General features: G+C 43.7%; 1 protein-coding gene across 7 annotated transcripts in view; it reads right to left on the bottom strand.

Annotated features, from left to right (window-relative positions):
- EPN2 (epsin 2) overlaps positions 1 to 22,603 on the bottom strand; it is a 357,746-nt gene that overhangs the window by 44,017 nt on the left and 291,126 nt on the right. For 6 of the 7 annotated variants that reach the window (XM_069210121.1, XM_069210119.1, XM_069210116.1 and 3 more), the window contains one exon: positions 7,062 to 7,256. The exons of the other annotated variant lie outside the window; for it this stretch is intronic. In XM_069210121.1, coding sequence (XP_069066222.1) covers positions 7,062 to 7,256 — 195 coding nt within the window. The remainder of the gene's footprint in view (positions 1 to 7,061; positions 7,257 to 22,603) is intronic. 7 annotated transcript variants of the gene reach the window in all.

Raw genomic sequence — 22,603 nt, 5'->3', positions numbered from 1 at the left:
AGCCACAAACAAGGATAGAAATCAACAACGCATGCTGCGTAGGGCGTACTGGCTGAAAGAAGCATTTTGCCTGAGAGCATCATCCAGCAAGTGAGGAGGGTAAAAGGCAAGCAGGAGGGCCAAAAGGACCACCCTCTTGAATTCTGAGCATGTCTTGTAAAGCCATTGATGTAAATTTGTGGCTCTCATGAAATAAGTTTGAAATTGGTCAGGAACATGAATCCAGTAGATGTGGATCCAGTTAGGGAGACCATGTAGCAATGCTTTCTCTGCCTGCCTGCTTGCTGGGAAAAAGCTTACTGTAGGTGAAAAATAATAATACCAGAACCTCTATAGGTAGAATACAGAGCCATTACCACACCTAGATTGGACAAGCTTTTAGCATATGACCTAAAAGCAAGTCGTAGGCTGGAAAAAAGATTTTTCCAACTGATGTGAGTGCGAAATAATACCTTCGGGATTAACAAGAGACAGTACATATTAAGAACTGTCTATATGATAGTGACACTAAAGTTATTTAGTGGCAATGATGAATGAAGGTCTCCTTCCAACAGCAGTAGTAATCACCTGATGCCACTGCTTCAAAGGGTTTGTGAATGATTTAAACCACAACGAAAAGTGAGATCACAGTGATGTAAATTCCCTTCTGTAGCGGTCATGCAGCTGCGGCGTTTGCTTAATTATTTTTCCCGAAAAACAATCCTCACAAGTATTACATGAACTTAGTTTTTGTAGGGATTTACCAGAACCCTCGCATCTTGTTAGTCAAGTTTTATAAGAAATTACGTTGTCAACAGGCGATAAAAGCTCACTCTGTGTAATATAAGCAAAAAATTAATTTGCTTTTGAACAGTATTCTAGTTCTGTCCTTCCTTTCAGTACACAACATTCATGTGGCCATCAGAAAAGTACATGAGCAAAATTCTGTTGAACCAAGAAATGGATAAGGAACGACAATGTAGAATTATGAAATATAGAGAATTAATCTTCTCTACTCAGACTTACGACTATACTACTGCAAAAATGTTGATGACTACTGGACAAATGAGGAAGATTTGATAATCACTTGTGGGGACACAGGGAGGAACTGCTGCTATCCTTTAGGATTTAGGGAGAAATCTGCGCAGAAATAGATTAAGCACAATGTATAGAGGTGTAGAACACTAGCTGAAACAGTCAATCGAAATGTCCCTCAAACAGCTATGAACTCCCTATTCAAAGCGTTATGCAGAGGGCATACAGGGTTCTAAATTGCAGCACAAACATCTAGTTTCAGAGGCTCTGGATGTTGAATAACCATTGAGAAACCTGGTGCAAGACTGCCCTATTTCATGCAGTGCAGTGGAGTAAGGGCACTTTTGTGTGTTGCTCACACCGCAAGCTGAACCTCCATTAAGTACCAACAATTTTGGAAGGTGAGAAACTGGGAATCGGGGAGATAAAGCAACATGCTCTTGGTCACCAATATGACTAACTTGAGAGGCCACAATTCGAACAAGGTTGCCTGGTCCAGAAGTCTGCAATATAGCTACTAGTCACAGCAGGCAGGATTGTGTTTTTCAATTGTTGGTTAGTATGGGATTATGGTGTGTTATTTCTAAAGCAGTCCAAATCGGAACCACGGATGTTCCTGCAGGAAAAAAAAAAAATCTTGGTTTTAGTGATTGTAATAGTGTGCGCCACAGTTTTCGGAACTATTTCTGCCTGAACTTCCATGTAGCACTGAAGCTAGTAAATTTATCAGAAAAGAAAGAGGAAGGAAGCTGAAGTGGCTTTGAAAACAGCACCCCAACAAAGATGGCCCTATGAGGTGCTGTGTTTTTTGGAGGCCCTTCCAGCAGTAGGCACTTACATTGTGAGGCTTTGCACGGAAATCATAGATGCTGATGGATACAGAGATACTTACATGAATGCACTTACAAGGACCAACAAGAACTGTGCTAAGGTGGGGCAGAGACCTTCCATACCCAAATAAGCTTGCTTTCTAAGCATTCAATAATGGTAAAAATCAATACACCGAGTACAGTTTAAAAATTTTTGGCCTTAAATTGAGATGTTTTTGAGGTTTGTAGACCTGTTTCAGCAGCTTGTACCTTTGTCCTATGCAAAACCCTAAAACATTCATACACTTAACTGAAGATTCAAATAATCTCTGCTACTATCCATTTGGAACCTTGGTAAGAAAGCACGTCCCTGACCACCAACGTAGCCATTACATCTCTTCCAAGTTTTTCCTAAGGTTCCTCAGCAATTTTATTTTTTGATGTAGTACTTTGGTGTGCAACAGCATTCGTCACAGTAGATGCCTACTTCTCTCCACTGCTGTAGCCTGATTTGTTGGGATTTTTAAGTTTAGCAATATACTGACTCTAGCAGGCAGTGAGCCGATAGTGATCGACTAACACTGACCTGAACAAAACCGTAAACACTGCTGCGGTCTGACATGATGAACATATGCATGCAGGTTTTCTGCTGAGGACATTAACTTACATATTTATGAAGGAAGCTGCCAAGACTTGAGATAGGTTTACACAGTAAAAAGTCTGCAGAATGAAAAAACTAATTTAGATAGTAAATTCAAAATTGGGGATTGATCCTAACGTCTTCCAGGCTTATTGAGTTTCTGATCACTTGAAAACAATTTGATGCAGCACTGTAGAAGCAGATTTCAGACACCCATCCGCTGAGCAATTCATAAGTACTGATTACCAAGAGTTTTGAAGAAAAGGCCTTATAAATCTGATGTACACAGTAGCTAAATCATCCGACAAGACTCAAGGGCCTCTCTTGAGGCTCATGTCTCTATTACCTGAGTGGGTCTAGTTTAAAAGCCCCATAGTTTTGGAGTTATGCCAAAATCTGAGAAAGCATCGATTAAGGAGGTCTCCATACTGACAGTGCTACAATGTGCTCTGTTAATGCTCACATTATCCTTCTGCCTATGATGTTTGGGAACAAAAGGACAAACTTTGAGACCCTTTATCCTTTTAATTCTACTTGTGAATGGGAGTTTGGAAGGGGTGTGACCTCTTACGCTATTTAGACACAGCCAGAGGTTAATTACCCCAAATTATTGACTGAGAAACCTTGGAGTTGAAGGCACCAAGATTATGCTGTCCGCTTTAAGGTGCACTGAACACCTGACCATGTGTGAAAATGGGACCATACACTTCAGATTCCTAGCCTCATAACTGAACACTGGCTTAGGAGGTGATGACGTAGTTGTGCATATGCAATAATGAGGTACTGGCCATCTGTTAGGGTAGTGTAAGGACCACATTTTGAGAAAGCAGCAGTCATGAAGCTTTCAAAAGCTTTACCAACAGAAGTTTTGCTTTAATATCCAATTCATCTTATACACTGGTATTTTTGCTCAATAATCTCAAATAGTCACAGGCAGCCTTGACTTCTGAAAAGATCTGAACTCCACCAGAAGCTAACATTGAGTTTGGGTTGTGGGAACAAAACTGCCTGCATACTAACACCCTGAAATCAATCACCTTCATGATTCTCATCTCTTTTTAGAAGTCTCAGTCAACAGATCTGAGAAAATTCTTAGCTCAAACTTATTAGAAAGATGAAACATTTTTTGCTTTAATAGTTTGAATAAAATATTTTCACTTATTTAAAAAACTTGGTAATTAACTATATCTGTGAGAGGGTGTGATACTAGTTCTGGGTCTCTGCAAAGGAACCATAGAGGTACATTTGATACTTAAGTCTCATGTACGGTCAGGAAGAACCTTTTGTTTTGTATGTCCTCTAACAAATTCTGTAGGTTAAATTTCACCCTCTACATGTTCTTGTAAAATGATAAAATGAAGAATGCTATGGGCAACCAGTTTCAAAATCCTCGTGCCTTAATTTATTTATCATTGTATGACCCAGATCTGTTAAGATCACAATGAACCTTGCATTTGGGCCACCCCAAGAAAACCCTGAAGGTTCAACACTTGTTCCAATGCAGCAAAACAATGGATTCAGAGCTCTATCTTCTCAAATTTTTCATTAATCTGAGCAGTTGTCGATTGCAGAAAACTTTTAATCTCCTTCATATTCATTGTGATCCACAACTTCATCTGTGCAAGTCAGGTGCTTGGCAGCGGTTTGAGGTATGACTTAGGTACTACAAGAAAGAGTGAGTAAGTGGTTCTCCAGAGATCTGGTCTGCTTTATCCCATGAAAGTAAGGTGCTGGAGACTGCCCTAAGTCTCTCCTCACAAGAATTTGCAGTAGGAAAGACCTCAATTTTTAGAGCTGCTTTGCTTATTGATTTCCAGTTATTTTGAAGCAGTGAGATATCATAAAAAGGATTTGCAGGGCTATGTCACTGTACCTTGTGTTTATTTCCGTTTATGGCTCTGAAAGGTCTACTGACTAATGGAAAAGAAAATGTTTCAGCTCTGGTTTGCTGTTTACATTGCTTATTTACGTCAACCCATTTTCTGAGTTAGGAGGCTTAGTGGCTGAGTTGGGTTTAGTTGATGAGAACAGTCTGGGGCTTGACTATCATCAACAGGACTGTTTGTTTTTCTCTTTCCCTTGTTGTAAATTTTAAGGTAGCTACATCAAGACCTTGTTATTGCTTCTCTTACAGGCTTGTTTCACCTCGCCTACACTTCCATATTTAGAAGTGTAAAGTATGGTTTAAGATTTCCATTTGGCTCACTGTGTCTGTGAAATAGTGGATAATGACTACTTTCAATTTCTGGGGAGTTTGGCATTCCAATATTTTTTCATTGATCCAGTGACTCTTCTGAATTTGCTAACGTTTTAAGGTCCTTATTATGAGGGTCTCTGCATGGATTGTAGAGGCAAGATCCTTTACTCAAGGCACCTACTTGAGCTATTAAAGTTGGATTCTCTGATGCGATAAGGTGTCCTGTCAAATATCTTGCAGTGCTACCTATCATCATCTTCGGATTGCTTTTTTGGGGAGTCCAGTCCTTGCTCCCCGACTTGATCATTGTCTTCAAGAGATTAACCGTTTGAACACTGATGATTTACTACAATATATTTTAGCTGATATTTCTTTCTGTGTCTTTTTTGAGACATTTCAGGTTTCTACCAAAATGAATGTTATTTAAAGAATTCTTGGTCAACGAAGCGCACAAATTCACCTGACTGAGGCAAGCACTGCCTGTGGTACGTGTCATTTAGCATTCTGCGGTATATAACAGAGGCAATATCTGACCTTGAAGGAAAAGAGTACTATTTTTACCCATGCTAAAAATACAGGAACCGAGTGTGTCAGACAGAATTCTAAGCTTCCTCAGTTGCAAAGCTGAAAACAGCCATGTATGAACTATGCCAGAGGAAAGTGTGTTCAATGAATGAATGAATAGATTTTGTAACACATGATTAGCTCCACCAAAAGGAGAGTCGCAGTGCTAGGTAATAATAGTAGTAAGACGCACAGAAGGAAACTGGGGAAAAAGAGCATAGGCCCGAATGAGGTTGTTTTAAAGAGGTGGGTTTTTGAAAGGGACTTAAAAGAATCCGCAGAAAGTGCACATCTGATGTGCTCAAGGAGAAGGCTCCAGAGTTTCGGGGCTATTTATGAAAAAGAGCGGACACCCACTCTAGCCTTGAAGTTCTTTGGGGAGCATAGCAAACAGCAATGGGCAGAGCACAGTGCTCTGTGAGGCTGGTATCTTTTTATTTTGTTGCAGATATGCGACGGGCCTTTCATTTTGGGGGCCTTGAATGATTAATGGGAAGCCAATGCAGGCTTTTCAAGCCATTTCAAGTTGATTGCCGTTTAGAAATGTTCAAAACCACTCTAGCTGCTGCGTTTTGGACCAACTGCAGCCTGTTTATCAATGCTAGGGGAGATCCTAATAACAGCACAATGGCATAATCGAGTCTAGATATGATCTATGCACGACTAATGAGGTTGCTAGTGTGCTCAGGTAGAAATCTGAGTGTCTTTCTTAAGAGATTTCAGCAGGGAAAAACAGGCTCATGCAGCAGCACTAACATGTGGCTTGAAGGATAAAGCGTTTTCTAGCTTAACCCCCAAGTTTTTAGCCGTAGTGGAAGGAGCAAGGGGGGGTGCCTTGTTCAATAGGCCACAAATGCGCCAAGTCCGATATGAGGGATGCACCAGTTATCAGGATCTCTGATTTTTGCTGAGTTTAAACAAAGACAACTTTTGTGCATTCACACATTCAGGTTTCTAAAAGCAAACACCAACTGAGTGCCATCAGCGTAGAACACTACATTGAAACCCCACGCTTGAACATTGGCAGCAAGGGGAGCCATATAGATATTGAAGAGACCAGGGCTCAAAGCTGAGCCCTGTGACACTCCGCAATTGACCTCTCTAAATAAAGCACGCTGTAAAAGGGGAAGACAGACTGCTTGTTTTCGGTGGAAAAGAAAGGATTTGATCCATTTCCACTTTGTTGTGGAAACGAAATATAAAAGCATGTTAGGTGATCAAAACAGGAATAGTCTGTTCACCAAAAAGAAACTGTGTAGGAAAAATTTACATTTTAAAATGGGTTTCAAACCCTAAAATTGAAATCTAAGCTTTGTCATGGAGACTCCTGTTTTGATCATTAGGATGATAAATCAAAATCTACATTGGGGATGCACCACTGGTAGCAGGTCATGGCTTGGGGTGAGCATATGGGCAGTGGCTCAATTCTCAAGTTTAAAATCCCTAGATTCTTTCAGAAATTGAGTTTCTTGCCCAGTCCTACTGCATAACATGTTTCCTAGGTAGTTGGAAAAGGGAGATCAGGGAGAAATATCAATGTTTTCACATGCCACTACTGATAGTAACAAAGATTATTTGAAGAATAAAATAAATTATATATTTGCAACGTATATCATAGGGTAAAGAAAGAGCATTTGTTAAAGGTTCAAAAACAGAAGATTAAGTGACCAAAGTCCACAGGAACACTGACAATGAGCTATGAGACATTGCCAGGTGATACCCAAATATACTGTGCAAATATTCTATGAGGGGTAACGCAGCCATAAGATGATCATAAAGCTTGAGAAAAGCATGTACAGGTATAAAATTTAGAAAACAGTAGGTTGAGGAGGCGTACCTGGCACCAAGAATGGATTCAATGGAGGGGCAGGCTGAGGCGGCTTCGTTACCAGGGAGTCCAGGTTAACTAATGCAGCATTGGGGCCCAGGAAGGACTCGGGGGTTTTCCGAGATGAAGTCTGTTTACTTGACTCAAACAGATCTGGGCTTGTGGTGCCACTCTTTTGGGAAGGCATAGTGGAAATGGATTCAGCTAGAAACAAATAAAAATATTGGAGTTGGTGAAAATGAAACTTCACTAATTTATCCTTTCAAGCAAAATGTGAAAATGACTGATGAGATGTTGCCATGAGAGATTTTTCCAGCAACTACATCAGTCTACTCTTATATGGCTCAAGGAAACATTAATTTTAGTACAATGTTTAGTATGGCAAAAAAAATTCCTTATGGAAACTGCAAATCCATAGCAAACATCCTACCACATTTTCCTTACAGAAATTGCAAATCCATAAGAAACATCCTACCACGAGACTTCTATCTGGTGGCCAACAGAGCTAGTACTGACGCCCACCACCACTACCCACGCCAAGAGCCTCAGGATCTTTATACAGCAAACTCAACATAACCACCCAAATCAATCACTCTCAACCTCCCTCGCAACATTCACACCACACCTGAAGGAGCTTTACTGACTCCTCATTCACCAATGAGCACAATTCAAACATCTCACTCACACTTTCAAGGCACTAGGTAACACTGGCTCAGCATCCCTCAACAATTGCATCTGCTTTCACAAATCTTCCAGACACTCCCGCTCGTCCTGACTTCTAATTGCACATTTCACAGGAACATGGAAAACCAGATCCGGTGGTTGAGCATTTTCCTACATTGCTCCAAAAGCGTGGATCGACATGCCGCTACACATACGAGCCTCCTCCAAACTTCTTCAATTCTGCTGAAGACCTGGCAATTCGAGTATTCCCATTAGGTCCTAGTTGTGCCTAGACTCACCTTCTCAGCACCCAGATACCCTTCCCGGTGACAGCGCACTCTACAACGTAGCATAAAGTAACACATTGCACCGATTATAGCCATTAAGTTTACTACACCGGATAGTCAAAGATTTACAACAAAATGTAAGACATCTTACACCTCATGGCCTCAAGAGACTGGTTGCTCAGTTGAACCTAGCTTCTCTTGCTACCAGCCGGAAGTCGATTTAAAGCAGAGTTTCCCTACACATTTAAAATTAATCTATATGAAAATGAATTACACGGCATGGGATTGACAAAAAAAAAAAACTGGCACGGATCTAGAGCTCCTACACAACACTGTTTAAGAAAATCGTTAGACAAAATAGGAAACAGGCATTCCGCATCCAGAAACATTAAGGAATGCTCCAGTAAGACCGTCCTACCAAAGTCATCACGTTTGCAGTTAAGTGCTAATGCTTCACATTGCGCAGTGCTAGCAGATGGATTGGTATAAATGTATATGGTTTAATTAAATTCAGCTTCATGACCTATAAGATACCCCTAGCCACAAATGTCAATTTCCCTTGATGAACTTGAGATGCTCAAATGACGAAGAGCTGACAAATGCAATCATCTTATTTCCCCCTAAAAGACCCCTTAGAAACCAATCATAATCAACCTGTGCCCTTTTGATGAGATATAAAAAAAACTAAAAAGAATTGCATAGAACAACGAGAGAAAACATTTCGTTAAAATATATAAAAGAATAAAACAATGTTGTTTGCAGCTCACATACATTGTGAAGGAACTTGCATGACAGTGATGTTGGAAAGCCACAATACTTCATATATTTTCCATGACAATCATTATTGCATTAAGTGCCATTTGATTTATATTACATTTCTTGTTCACTGAATAGTGCAACACACAAGAAAATAATATTTTTGAAACCCATTTTTCAAAGCCCTCCACAACCTCGGACCCATTCTCATCATCTCCTTCCACTGGCCCACCAAGGAGCTATGATTGTCATCTCTCGCCTGCGCCCAGGTCTCGAGAGTTGGAAGCAGCCAAATCGGAGGAGGTGCCTTCTCCCACCTCACCTCCAAGATATAGAGCGACCCCCTCTCACCTGCGAATCACGCATACCCTCACGACTAATGGAAAAAGCTCAAAACATAGCTCTTCGCCTGGATACCCCTCGGGCTGATAAGCCGCGTTTTTATAAATCTAATGATTGACTGATTTTTCTGCACGCAAAAGTAAATTATTTTGGAAATTTTTGGTGGGGAGGTTGGAACCTCAAGGAGACATTTAAATTATGTAGCTTAACGTGCATGAAGAAGTACATGAAAAGTTTGCTAAAAATTAAACTGACTTTGCAGTATTTGCTAATGAAATCGCCTCAGTGCTTCCTTCGCTTACAGTATATAACATACAAAGAAAAGAGAAGGTGGTTCGGGAGGGGGCTATGACACAGCTGCTGGGTGTAAAAAGAACATTGTCGGCTTTGTTTTGAACTGTGTCTCAGAAGAGAGCCCTGGCTCGAGTGAAAGGAATTTAAGTGGAAGTCAAGGATTAAGAAAATAACACTGTGCCAATCTAAATGGGGTGCGGCATTAATAACCAATAAGTGTGCGTCATTCCAAATTTTAAATGCAGTACCTCACTGAATAAACAAAAGAAATACCGGTTTTCCAATCATCTGGCGTTTCTGCTCGATGGACTGCGTAGTACTTGTAAAAAAGGTGTTTTAAAAGTAGTTTGGATCAACCTATTATTTGGTGATGTTTCCGTAGCTAGCACTCAAATACAGCTGGGGGACCTGCACGTTACCACAACTACCCACCTTTTGGATACGTTCAGGGTGTCACAAAAAGTGGTTAAAATTGATACCTACACAAAATGTGCTTCTATGGCTGATTTTATACGGAAACGGTAGCTGACATCTGAACTACTAATTATCAAAGAAATGACAGCCACTGACATATAACCTGTGACCACTAACATTATAATCTGCTACTCTCGTTACAAACTTAGCAGCTGACACATTTATACACAAAGAACAAAGGTGGACGAAGGTGTACTGCGGACGTCACGCTGCACACAATTCTACATGCAGAATGCATGAAAGAGTGGGATACAAGGGAAGATAGGTCAGATCCAACAGGCCAGGGAGAATACATCTTTTCCGTCATTGTCCACTGTCATTCTCCTCCCCATCACCTTCCCCCATGAGACTCTGCTGTCTCCACTGGGACTGCCAGGGACAGAGGAGACCAAATAGCTGCTCTCCTATGTTTTAAATTCATTTTCTTGAGCCTACTTCGGGACACAGGGTAATCTGGCCTACATATTTTTTGGGGCTGAATTTCCATGTTGAATCAGGAGTAGGCCCGACTGCTGTGACTCCACCCCTCCCACCCGGGCTAAGCAGCGTATTGCAAAGAAAAAGCAGATGTGCAGCTTACTAGTTAATTATTGAACAGGTTGTTAAATGCAGGAGTCTGTATCTCTGTAAGAGGACACCAGTGTGTATTCATTTGTGTTGAGTCTGCCTGCTTGTCTGACTAACAGCGCACGTCTGGTTTTTAGAGCTCATGCCACAGAGAAATTGGACAATCTAAAATAACTCTGCCTGCGTACTCTGCCCAGGTGAAACAGTGGCAGAGACAAAAAAAAAAATTCAAAACCATCCCACACAATTTCCTCTAAGGACACGGTTTCTTGTAGCATTACAATATCAAATTTAGTAACAAAGTCCATCCATGCAAATTTTGTGGATTGTTTTACCTAATAAGTTTATTTTTTCTTATTAGTTTCATAATACAGTCTATGATATAGGATTTCTTTCAGGTGATAGCTGCCTTAAAATGTAGGTCCTTAAGCCTTTTTAATCATTTTTATGTGGTCATCAGTGGTGATTTAAATGCAAAGTTGGGCACTAACTCTGCAATGTATGATCCCTTCTGGACAACCGACAAGTTAATTTTTACCCAAGTATCTGATCACAGGGGTTTGAAGTTGTTTAATGCCCTTTATAACTTTGGTCTATTCAATGGGGTAGAAATCATACTGCAGCTGTATTGGCCAGCCCCTTCAAACAAGGCGCTGACCCAGATGGATTGCCAATGGACCTTTATAAGGAGAACGACCAACTATGGGCCCCTGTAATTACTAATTTAATTTGGTGAATTATCGCTGCGCTTTGCACAATGGAGTCAGTGCCTCTGTAAGATATTGGGGTGAATGCCCTGAACCCTACGGTCTGTCCCGGGGAGTCCACCAGGGCTGCGTTTTGGCCCTACTTTATTCCTTTTGCATATTAATACCTTAAACTCGTTTTTAGTTTCACAGGGGAAGGATATGCACTATGTGTAATCGACTTTCATCCCAGCCATACTTTATGCCGACAATGTGGTCTTAGGGGCTTTACTGATGCTTTTGTTTTGCTATTATGGAAAATTCAGATTTAGAAATTAACATCACCAAGACCCATCATATAGTTTTTGGGAAGCAGAACTGCAAAGTCAAGCCAATTTCAATTAAGGGGAAAAATATAGCGAGTGTCCCCATTTAGGAATCACCTTTGATTCACAGAGGAGAGGGTTATCCGGCCTCGCAAACCAATGTTTGCTTTTTTTATCAATCAGTTGGGGTATTAATTGGGTTGGCAGCCAGTGTGGGCAGGAACCTTATACTGCCTCTGCAGAAGATCTATAAACTCAATTGTCTCCCTGTTTTGACCTATGTGGCCGCCATATGGGGAAACTGTGATTCCTTGAAACTACAGCAGGAGGAGAATCGTTTTTGTAGGAGACAGTTTCTGGCAGGCTAAATCAGAAGCCAACATCACCAAGACCCATCTTGCTTTCTGACGACAGGCCAAAACAATCCGAAATGTGTACTAGTCTGCTCCGTGATAATACTCCTTTGGAGACGCTAGAGCACTACCATTTTCTGAGCTATGAGCCTTTCCCCCGCAATTATTTGTTACCTATTCTTAAAACTCATGGTTTTCGTCAAAAGAGAATGACAGTTATTTTCTTCATATGATGTTTGAGTCGGCTCTCCACTGGCATAGCACCATGAATCTTTAAGACTTCTTTTAAGCTTTTTTATATTTCTTATTGTGATTTTCTATGTCTCAAAATATTTTTAGGTAGTTGGTACAGGCAATGATTATGACCGGTCATTTTTTTGTCTTGTCTAATTTAAATAGAGACGTGCTATCTGTGAATCGGATCTGAGCCGATGTTATGTATCATTTTACTGTTGCTCTTTTATAATTATTTTATTTTTAATAGTTAAATAAAGGTTGAATTGACTGAGCTTACGCGTATGAACACGTATGTGTAAATATGTATACTGTTAGTAGCTGTAGTCAACTCTTTGACCGGGTATTTCAAAGGTTGCAAACGTTTTCATTTTCCCATGCTCTCACATTTACAAGCAACAAACAGTAATCACGAAGTGGGCAAGCACAGAGCGCATTTTCTTTTTCATAACAAATTAACACTCCGCTATTATCACCGCTTGGATATATATGTTTTATTTTAAAAAAAGCCAGTGTGTTTGCATCAGCCAAAGAACAGGACCTAATCCTGACCAGACACCTTTTACTCACACAACCACTGAAAATCTGCATTCGCAGCTGCTTTGTTTCTATATACCTTGTTGGTAAATTTAATAGAAGGCATATTTTCTTCTCAGCCTGTTTCTGTGAACCCTTGGATAGTTTTGTCTCTTTTCATCAATAAATTTACATATGGCCCACTTTCTTCCTGAGCCTAATTTCATTTATCAAATGGTTTTGTTGAGGGGAGTTTAGGGAAATCTTCAAAGAAAATTCTGAAACGTCAGCAATTTCTGCACTCTTTATAATAAGGCAGTGGATAATGCTACTACTCAGTATTTTACATGATTTTTGTACAGATCACATAAGTCAAAAGCATGAGCCGGCGGTTGCGTATTTACTCTTGGAGTGTTCCGTGATTGGCTGTAGTTAGACAGGTCTTTTTAAATTTAGGTAGGTCATAGGTGTGATGAGCTTTCAGGTGGAGGGTTTTTCTACAGTTGTGTCCTGAAATGGGTGGATTATGAAATTGATGCATAGAGGCCGTTTAGGTCATTTCTACCACGTGCAATGTAGTAGCGGTGCCAGTTATCCGATCCTATAACTAAGCTGTGCCGGTTGTGGAGACACAGACAAGTGCCTGGGGTCCTGTTGGACCCAGTCCAGCATGGTGCATAAACTACATTAGTTTAGGTGTAATGTGTGTGAAGCAAAAGATCCAAGAAAGAGTTGTGGGTTGCCAGTGTCTTGATTTCTTTAGCTGAGAAACAAAATTAAAGTGATGGTAATTTGGGTGACCACTTTACTGTTCTAGGATACCGACTAGCTGTGTTTAGCTCAGCTGAGATTCCCACCTACTTTCTAATATAAACTGTGGGCTGGGTCTCTATCAGGTGTTCAACCTGTTGATGCGGCCCCCTGCTTCAATGTATCTGTTCTGACACGTCTCTTTTCTTGTTTCCTACAGTCTTCATTTTAAGTAGCAGGTCCCTGTTAATATAACCACAATCTGCTTAGATGCATTATGTCTGCAAACTGAGCATGGTGAGGGTTATCCAATCTGGCTTTCTTGTAGTCATGGCTCCTACTGCACAAGGTCTGTTTTCCAATCTATTGCAGGTCAAGAGAGAAAGCTGTGGGACAGCATCTAAATTTATATGGATTGACCACTGTCCATCATTGGTTTTGGATTACGGTGAACGGTACAGTTTATCATTGAGCTTCAGAGATGGCAGTGTCAAACGTTATACTGTTGTGGGTTGCAGGTATAACATTATTGCTGTTGGATGGCTATGGGTCATTGAATTAGTTGACTCTGGATCATGCCTGGTTTGAGCCGTTTGGTGCTAAGATGAGATTGTTCAGGTCTGGTTTGGTCCACCTTGTACAGATGCAAGAGAAAACATTTCAGAGGTATGGACAGTAGTGTCGGAGTGCTTCAACTGTGACCAGAATGAAGGTGTGGTTTTTGAAGTCACCCCTGCAGCTATATTGTGTGGTGAGGCACATATTGCGTGTTATGGATGAATGTCATGTAAATGGCGATAAGCACAGCTATAAGAAGGCTATTGATGGGCTATGCCAGCAATCTAGCTTCGGCCACATAAGCCTTGTACTCCAAGTGAGTGCAGGTAGAAAGTGAATGATGTCTATGTTAAGTGTGAAATCGGTGAATGGTGTATTTTCTTGTGGGGCGTTTTGCAGTGTGGGGTACAGTCGGCACTTGTGTATTATGTGAGTAATTATGTGTACTTCTGTGGAGCGGTTGCTGAATAGTGGGTGAAATTGGTGCATTTAAGTATACAAGGTGAGTTATTGTAATGCAGGCGTGCAATATGGAGAGGTGGCATGTCTTGAGAAAAAAAAAAAAAAAGATGCAATGCAGGGCAGTGCAAGGATTGATACGGCGTCAAGTTCAAATATGATCATTGTCTCAGACTTCAATATAAACTATATGTCCTCAACAAGTAGGATTTAAACAACCACTGCCAAGTACTGCACTGGCCCTGTCTAGGTGGCATATTGTTCAAGAATATTTGAGGGAGGACTGACAGGTGTTCTGATGAGTGTGCCACAGAGCATGATGAAGGTGGCAGAGTAATGTAGATAGGGCAGGTGAAAAATAGGTTGAAAGGAGAAAGGGTAAAGAGGTAACGTGTGTGTGAAAGTCATAAGGGTCAGGGGTTAGTGTAGTGAAGAGGGTTCTATTCTAAAGGTTTTGAGGACCTAGGTGTAAGAGCTAAGAGGTTAGTGTGGGTTTCACCAGTATGACTTAATGAGGTTTGGAACGATAAGGAGAGGTGAATAAAAGGGTGTTACGGAATCTGAACACAGGGTATTGGTTTGTCTGAGAAGTCCAGATAAGTTTTGTGGAATCTACTCTCTTGTAATACAAGATAGCATGCTTAATTGTCTTGACACTCTGTCTTTACATTTGCCCAGGCACCTTTAAAATGGATATTTAAGAAGAAAGGCCCATAAAATATGGTTGACATGTGACCAGACTCATGACTCCAAGGCTTCTGGCAGCTTAAGGCTGAGATAGAGAGATACGTCTATAATTTTCACTGGACCTTTTCCTGGCTCTTAGAAGGGTATTTCCAGTGATAAGACCCACAAGTCCAAAACTGGGCTAACGGAAACCAGGGGTCAACTGAAGCAACAGTAGTATTGTGTCCAGGCACACCCTGTTGAAGCATCAGGTGCATCTGCCCAACAACTTCACACCACAACTAAGGTATGAACAGCAGAAATGCTAAAATTGGCCAGTTTAGATTATCGTCACCGCTTCCAACCACACTCAATCCAAACCCACTGAGAGCAACAAAAAAAAATAATAACAAAGATTTGCATGCAAATGTTCTTACTATAGCATTTTTCACTCTTGACACAACCACCAAATTTGAAATGAATACTAAGGGAGAATGCAAAAAAAAAAAAAGTCTAATTTGGGGTAAACTAGTAAAAATGGTTAGATGTTATTAACAAAGTGGTATCTAGTAAATACAGAGTAGTCATTGCTCCTGGTAAAGAAAGGTGTGCGAGTGCACCTGAGGCATATATATGTACAAGTTACTTACCTTCGGTACCAAAATGTCTGGTAGAGACATATTCTAGTTGCAGATTCCTTACCTTATAATTTTCCCCCAGGTGTCAGACTGGATGAGTAGATTTTTCTTCGAGCAATACCCTTGCGCGTCGGTAGGTGGCTTTGGTCGACTCCGCAGGCGTCGTGGTCGTCGTGATGACGTCGAGAGTAGTACATAGACGCTGCCCTCGCTCAGTGACGTCAGTTTCTTTTAACGACTTTCCACTCCAGAGCGCAGAGCCGCTAAGAACACTGAGATTGGTGTGCCAGAGCTAAGGACCTGAAAGGGGGAATCTCTGTCCCTAGAAATCAGTTCGCAAGCGGGGAGGATGGGTGGGCTGTAAGGAATCTGCAACTAGAATATGTTTCTACCAGATATTTCGTTAACAAAGGCAAGTAACTTGTACATCTGATAGAGACTTCTAGTTGCAGATTCCTTGAATAGATACCCAAGCAATGCCATCTTCGGTGGTGGGCTGCGAACCAAGATCATACTAGAAAGTCCTGCCGGACCGAACGACCAAAGTAGCCGTCTCAACGGACCTGACTATCAAGGCAGTAATGCTTAGCAAACGTGTGCAGGGATGCCAACATAGCTGCCTAACAGATATCCAGGACAGGAACTCCGCGTGCTAACGCAGGGGATGCCGCAGTTGTTCTGGTGGAATGAGCACACAAGCCTTCAGGAGGTTGCTTTTTAGCCAAAGCGTAGCACATTTTGATGCAAAGATGCACCCATCGAGAGATGGTACGCTTTTTCACCACCTTCCCTTTCTTAGCATCCACACAGCCATCAAATAGTTGATCGCCCACCCGGAAATCTTTAGTACGATTGATGTAGAATGACAACATTCTTTTTGGGTCCAGACTGTGGAGTCTCTCCTCCTCATGGGAAGGATGTGGGGGTGTGTAAAAGGTAGGCAAAGGGATGGACTGGCCTACAAAAAATGGTGTAACCACTTTAGGAAGGAAGGAAGCTCTAGTGCGTAACACACCAATTTGTCAGGGTGTACAGACAAGAATGGAGGCTTTGAAGAAAGGGCCTGAAGCTCACTCACCCTGCAAGCAGAGGTGATAGCGACCAGAAAGACAGTTTTGAATGTGAGGAGCCGCAAAGGACAATTATGCATTGGCTCAAAGGGGGTACACATCAAATAAGTAAGTACAAGATCAAGATCCCACTGAGGCATGATAAATGGAGTGGGAGGAAATAAGTTGGTGAGCCCTTTTAAGAACCTACTCACAATAGGAGATTTAAAGAGTGAGGGCTGATCAGGTAGCCACGAAAGGTGGAAATGGCAGACAAATACAGTTTAAGGGTGCCCAAAGCAGAGCCCTGCAGGGCTAAAGAAAAAGAACCTCTGACAGAGGGGCAGAAAGGGGATCAACAGATTTGTGGGTACACTATGCCACAAATTTATTCCAACAACAGGCATATACAGTTTTAGTTGGTGGACGCCTGGCTGCCAAGATAACATTGCAGACTTCGGGTGGAAGGGCAAATGCCGTCAACTGTTGCCGCTCAATCTCCACACATGAAGACGGAGGTTGGACAAGTTCAGGTGGAGAACCGTCCCCTGCTGCTGGGACAGAAGATCCGCTCAAAGAGGCAGTCTGAGTGGAGGATCGATGGACATGCTAAATAGCTCTGGATACCACACTCTTCGAGCCCAGTCCGGAGCCACCAAGATAACTTGGGCCCAGTCGAACTTGATTTTCTTGATAACTTTGGGCAGAAGAGGGATAGACATTGCGCATTCTGTGCGGAGGCGAACAGATCTAACCAAGGTTCTCCCCACTTGAGAAAGAGACCTTGCGGCACCTTCGGATGGAGATGCCATTCGTGATCGACTGTGCGTCGGCAGCTGAGTTTGTCTGCTCTGGCATTGAGAGCGCCCGCCAGATGTTGAACCATCAGGGTAATGCCCTGATGTTCCAGCCATGTCCAGAGGCGTAGTGCCTCCTGTCAAAGGGTCCAGGACCCAACCCAGCCTGGTTTGTTGGAGTACCACATGGTGGTAGTGTTGTCCGTGAACACCTGCACCACTTTCCCTTTGAGAGAGGGAAGGAATGCTTTCAACACACGCCTGATTGCACGGCGCTCCAGCATATTTATGTGGAGCCCTGACTTCGCCGAAGACCACAGGTCTCTGATCTCTGCCTCTCCCATGTGGCCGCCCCCACCTAGAAGTGATGCATCTGACACTGTAGAGATCTGGTTGGGCAAGGGGGAGGGATCTGCCGTTGACCCAATTCGGATTTGAAAGCCACCACTGCAGGTCTTTCGCAGTCCCCTCTGAGATCTCGACCATGTCGGAGCGATTTCCCTGATGCTGCGCCCACTGGAACTTCAGGTCCCACTGCAGAACCCGCATATGCCATCGGGCATGTGTTACTAGCAGGATGCAGGAGGCCATGAGGCCCAGCAGCCTCAGAGTCAGTCTCACCGAAACCCAAGACCAAGGCTGAAAGATTGGAATCATAGCCTGAATGTTTTGGACTCGCTTGTCGGGAGGATAAGCCCAAAATTGCACTGTATCCAGAACAGCTCCAATGAAAGGGGGCATCTGAGAGGGAGTCAGGTGTGACTTCAGCACGTTTATAGTGAACCCCAGCTTGTGCAAGAGGTTCGCCGTAGTCTGAAGGTGGGAGACGACTGTCTAGGGCAAAGGCGCCTTCAACAGCCAGTCGTCGAGGTAGGGGAAGACTGAGACCCCTAACCTGCACAGATGAGCTGCAACCACCGACATCACTTTCGTGAACACCCGAGGGGCGCTGGTAAGGCCGAAAGGGAGCACGGTAAACTGAAAGTGCTCGTGACCTACCACGAATCGTAGGTAACGTCTGTGGGCAGGCAGGATGTGGAAATAAGCGTCCTGCAAGTCCAACACTACCATCCAGTCTCCTGGGTCTAAGGCAGACAGAACCTGAGCCAGGGTGAGCATTTTGAATTTCTCCTTCTTGAGGAAGTAGGTCAGGTCCCGAAGGTCTAGGATAGGACGTAAGCCCTTGTCCTTCTTTGGTATCGGAAAGTAGCTGGAATAACAACCACAAACTACTTCTGGCACAGGGACCCTTTCTATAGCTCCCTTGGCCAAGAGATCCGCGACATCCTGGCGGAGAAGCACCAAATGATCCTCCGGAAGATCATGGAAGGATGGTGGCATGTGTGGTGGTGCAGATTTGAAAGGGAGTAGCCCTTCCGAATGATCTGCAAAACCCACCCATCCGTGGTGATATGTTCCCAGTGGGGCAGGTGATGGCGGATCCTGCCACCAACTGGGTGGGAGTGAGGGGACGGACTAGGAGGGTTTAGAGACTGCAGCAGGGGCAGAGGAGCACTGGACAGACCTCTGGTTCCCTGTCCCACGGCCAAGTGGGATTCCGCATCCTCGCCCACGCATAGGCTGGCCAGCGTGCGTGGCACTGTGGCTGGGTTGATGATGCAACAGTGCGCCCCTTCCGTGCCCACGAAAGGGACGAAAAGCGGACTGTGGTGGGCGAGTGGCGGAGGAAAGACCAAGGGACCGAGCCATAGCCCGGGAATCCTTGAATCTCCCCAAGGCCGAGTCCGCATTGTCCCCGAAGAGACGGGTGCCATCAAAGGGCATGTCCATGAGTGACTGTTGGACATCCCAGAGTAGCCAGAAGTGCATAAACAGGCGTGGCGCCGTAAGGCCACTGTCGTTGCAACTGATCTGCCCAGAGAGTCGGTCGTATCCATCCCACAACAGATAGTGAACTTTGCCGCGTCTCTCCCATCTTTCACTGCTTGGGAGATGATAGCACGGGCCTCCTCTGGTATCTGTGGCAGGACTTGCGCAACCGTAATCCACAGAGAGTGGGTATAACGGCCCAAAAGACATGCGGTGTTCACAGACGGCAGTGCAAGGCTGGAGGAAGAAAACAACTTCTTGCCAAATTGTTCCAGCCTTTTGGATTCCCTATCCGGGGGAGCGGAAGGGAGCGCGTCTGAAGAAGAGGAAGACTGGATAACAAGACTCTCAGGCGTGGGGTTTTGGGACAGGAATTTTGGGTCGTTCGGTGCGGGCCGATGGCGAGCGATAGTCCTGTTCACAGGAGCCCCTATGCTGTGTTTGGACCATGTACCCAAAAGGACATAGGTGAGGGCCTCATTGAATGGTAGATGGGGTTCTGAAGTAGAAGCCCCAGGCTGAAGCACCTCCGTCAGGAGATTAGACCTGACTTCCACAGTAGGTAGCTGAAGGCCCAGGACCTCAGCTGCCCTACTGACCACCATACTGTAAGCTGCTCCCTCTGCCTTGGCCACAGTAGGAGGAGACAGCATGCCAACGTCAGGAGAAGTATCCAGACCACTGGCTTTGCCCAAATCCTGCGCCCAGTCCATAGCAGGGTCATCTTGGTATTCATAAGGGTTCAGGGACACCTCTAATTCCTCCCCGTATTCGTACCCATAAGAAAAAGTCTGAATCTAACCTCGGGCGAATAGGCTCCACCGAAGCCGATGTTGGCCGATGCCGTTCCGAATCGTCAGGGATAAGAACTGGACCGACCTCGATAGTGGGTACTACCGACGTCGGGAGCGTCCATAACCGATCCGGCGCCGGGGAAGGTCTCGAAGGTGCGACCGGCGTCGGTGCTGATCCCCGCTCAAATCCAGAGGTGACCTTGGTGGCCGGGGCAGAAGCTGTCGGCGCGGAACCCGAAGGCCCCTCAGCCGAACCCCTTGGGCATGAAGGCGCCGTATCAGGGTCGGCCTGCCCAAAGATGAGGCACATGGCCTCGTAAAACTCCTTTAGTTGGGCGGGGGGTCGCTCTGGCTCTGGGAAACGCGGAGTCGACCCAGGCGCAGGCTCCGAAGATGGAGGCCTAGTGCGTGGACGCTCGTCCCGCGTCGCATCGGCCGAGCGACTGGGTGAAGTCAGAGATCGATGGGACTTCCTTCGACCTCTTACCTTGACCCGAAGATTTCGAAGAAGACGAGTGATGATGACTGCGTGACCGATCTCGAGACCTTCCTCTCGAGCGAGACCGGGACCTACGCGGAGTCGAGTGCCAGGCCGCCATTAGCTTTAGGGATCACTCCCTCAAAGCTTTCAGGTGCAAGGCCTGACACTCGGAGCACGACTTTGGGTCGTGGTCGCGCTCGAGGCACCACAGACAAACGCAATGAGGATCCGTCACTGGCAGTCCTCACAAGGCTTGGTCCCGGTCTTCGGGGACATGTCCATGCACCAAAGTCGTACACGAAAACTTTGACAAAACTGTCAAATTTGGCCACAAAATAGCCAGGGTGGCTCTCTCTGGATCAGCGCGTGGTGCGGAAAGAAAAGAACTGACGTCACTGCGCAAAGGCGGTGTCTATGTACTACTCCTGATGTCATCACGGCGACCACGATGCCTACGACCCCTGCGGAGTCGACCAACGCAACATACCGACGCGCAAGGGTATTGCTCGAAGAAAAATCTCCGGATCCAGTCTGACGCCTGGGGGAAAATTCTAAAGTAAGGAATCTGCAACTAGAAGTCTCTATCAGAGATAGATATATATATATATATATACATACATACACATTCACACACAGATGCAACTCCATAGTTACTCTAGTATAGGACATCACATAGGAATGTCATGTTTCAGACGTTAAGAACTCTGGTGCTTTTGAAAAAGTTTCACGGAATATTTCTAAAATTGGATTCACCCATATTGATTCGATTCTGTAGAGTTTCCTGACGATCCATTAAGGAGAGGTCATTGTTACTGGGTGTGATAAACATCATGCTAATTACCATCAGAAAAAATATGACATTTAAAGCAAAAAATAGCTAGAAGGATTTATAAAAATCATGGATTACATGAAGCAGCTTGGACCATCTCTTGAATATTTTTGTTGATTTCTTGATAATCGATTCTGCGTTTTTTGCAAAGAGAAACTAGTGGCAAAATAAGGTAAATAAAATGCACAACAAATACCTAGACCCATAACAATCAAAAGACAAAGTAAGTTTGTCAACTTGTCCTTTGTACTGGTAAAATGGAGGTTAGCATCTTCGAAAGCCTCACAGTGACCGTTCATTAGTCATATAGCTCAAAGACTTGAAAAGATGGGCCACTGCAAAAAATGATTTGCTCATCACACAAACAGATAAGGGTTGGTACACAAATCCTGAGACAATCTACTGATAACACTGGCTGCAATAACATAAATGAAACCTTACTAAAAATCTTAAATTACCAGAATATGATAAAAGTTCCACCAGGGAAAACAAATTACAGAGGGGACACATACTGCATGCCCTAACATAACAGCACATCTGTTGTAGAGTAAAGGGGTGTGGAACTGACACAATATGGAAGGGGGGCAGTCAAATACCACCAGTGTTGTTCTACACACCTCCTAAGTTTCCAACTAGGGAGAGTCCGCCATTGAGGACCATAAAACAATTAGCAGACTCACATGAGCACATCTGACTCCATTTGATCCAGCAGGATCGGATAGATTTCTGGAACAATCATGAAACTTGCAGTCTAGGGAGACCTCAGCATCCAGAAATGCCATCCACTCCAGCAGCTCTGACATCTCAGCCACTCTCCAAATGGGTTTTCAATGTCCCTCACCATATTTGTCTAGAGAAATAAGATTCAAGATGTTGTACGATGTTGTGAATCTATGCTTGTCCTTCTAGGATGGTGTTGATGCAGCACTCCAAACTAAACGCCCAGGAGAGTCTACCAAAGACAGACTGGAGAAAGATGGCTGAGGTAAACAGGTTATTCCAGCAGTGTCTCAGCACCTCTACAATGTCAGTGAGACAGTCATTTCTACTTCCTGTGATGATGGAAATTCCAACCCTTGGATTCGTTCCTAGAACAAGCCCAAATTCGTAAATAAAGACAAACACTATCCACAGCACAAAAGGAGTGTAAGAATCCTGGAGTTGAGTGAATCACTCCACCTATCACAATCTACAACAGACCA

Source organism: Pleurodeles waltl, chromosome 10, assembly GCF_031143425.1.
Source record: "Pleurodeles waltl isolate 20211129_DDA chromosome 10, aPleWal1.hap1.20221129, whole genome shotgun sequence".
NCBI lineage: Eukaryota > Metazoa > Chordata > Amphibia > Caudata > Salamandridae > Pleurodeles > Pleurodeles waltl.
Note: the sequence above shows the minus strand (reverse complement) of the source record. Positions and strands in the feature narration are given on the sequence as shown.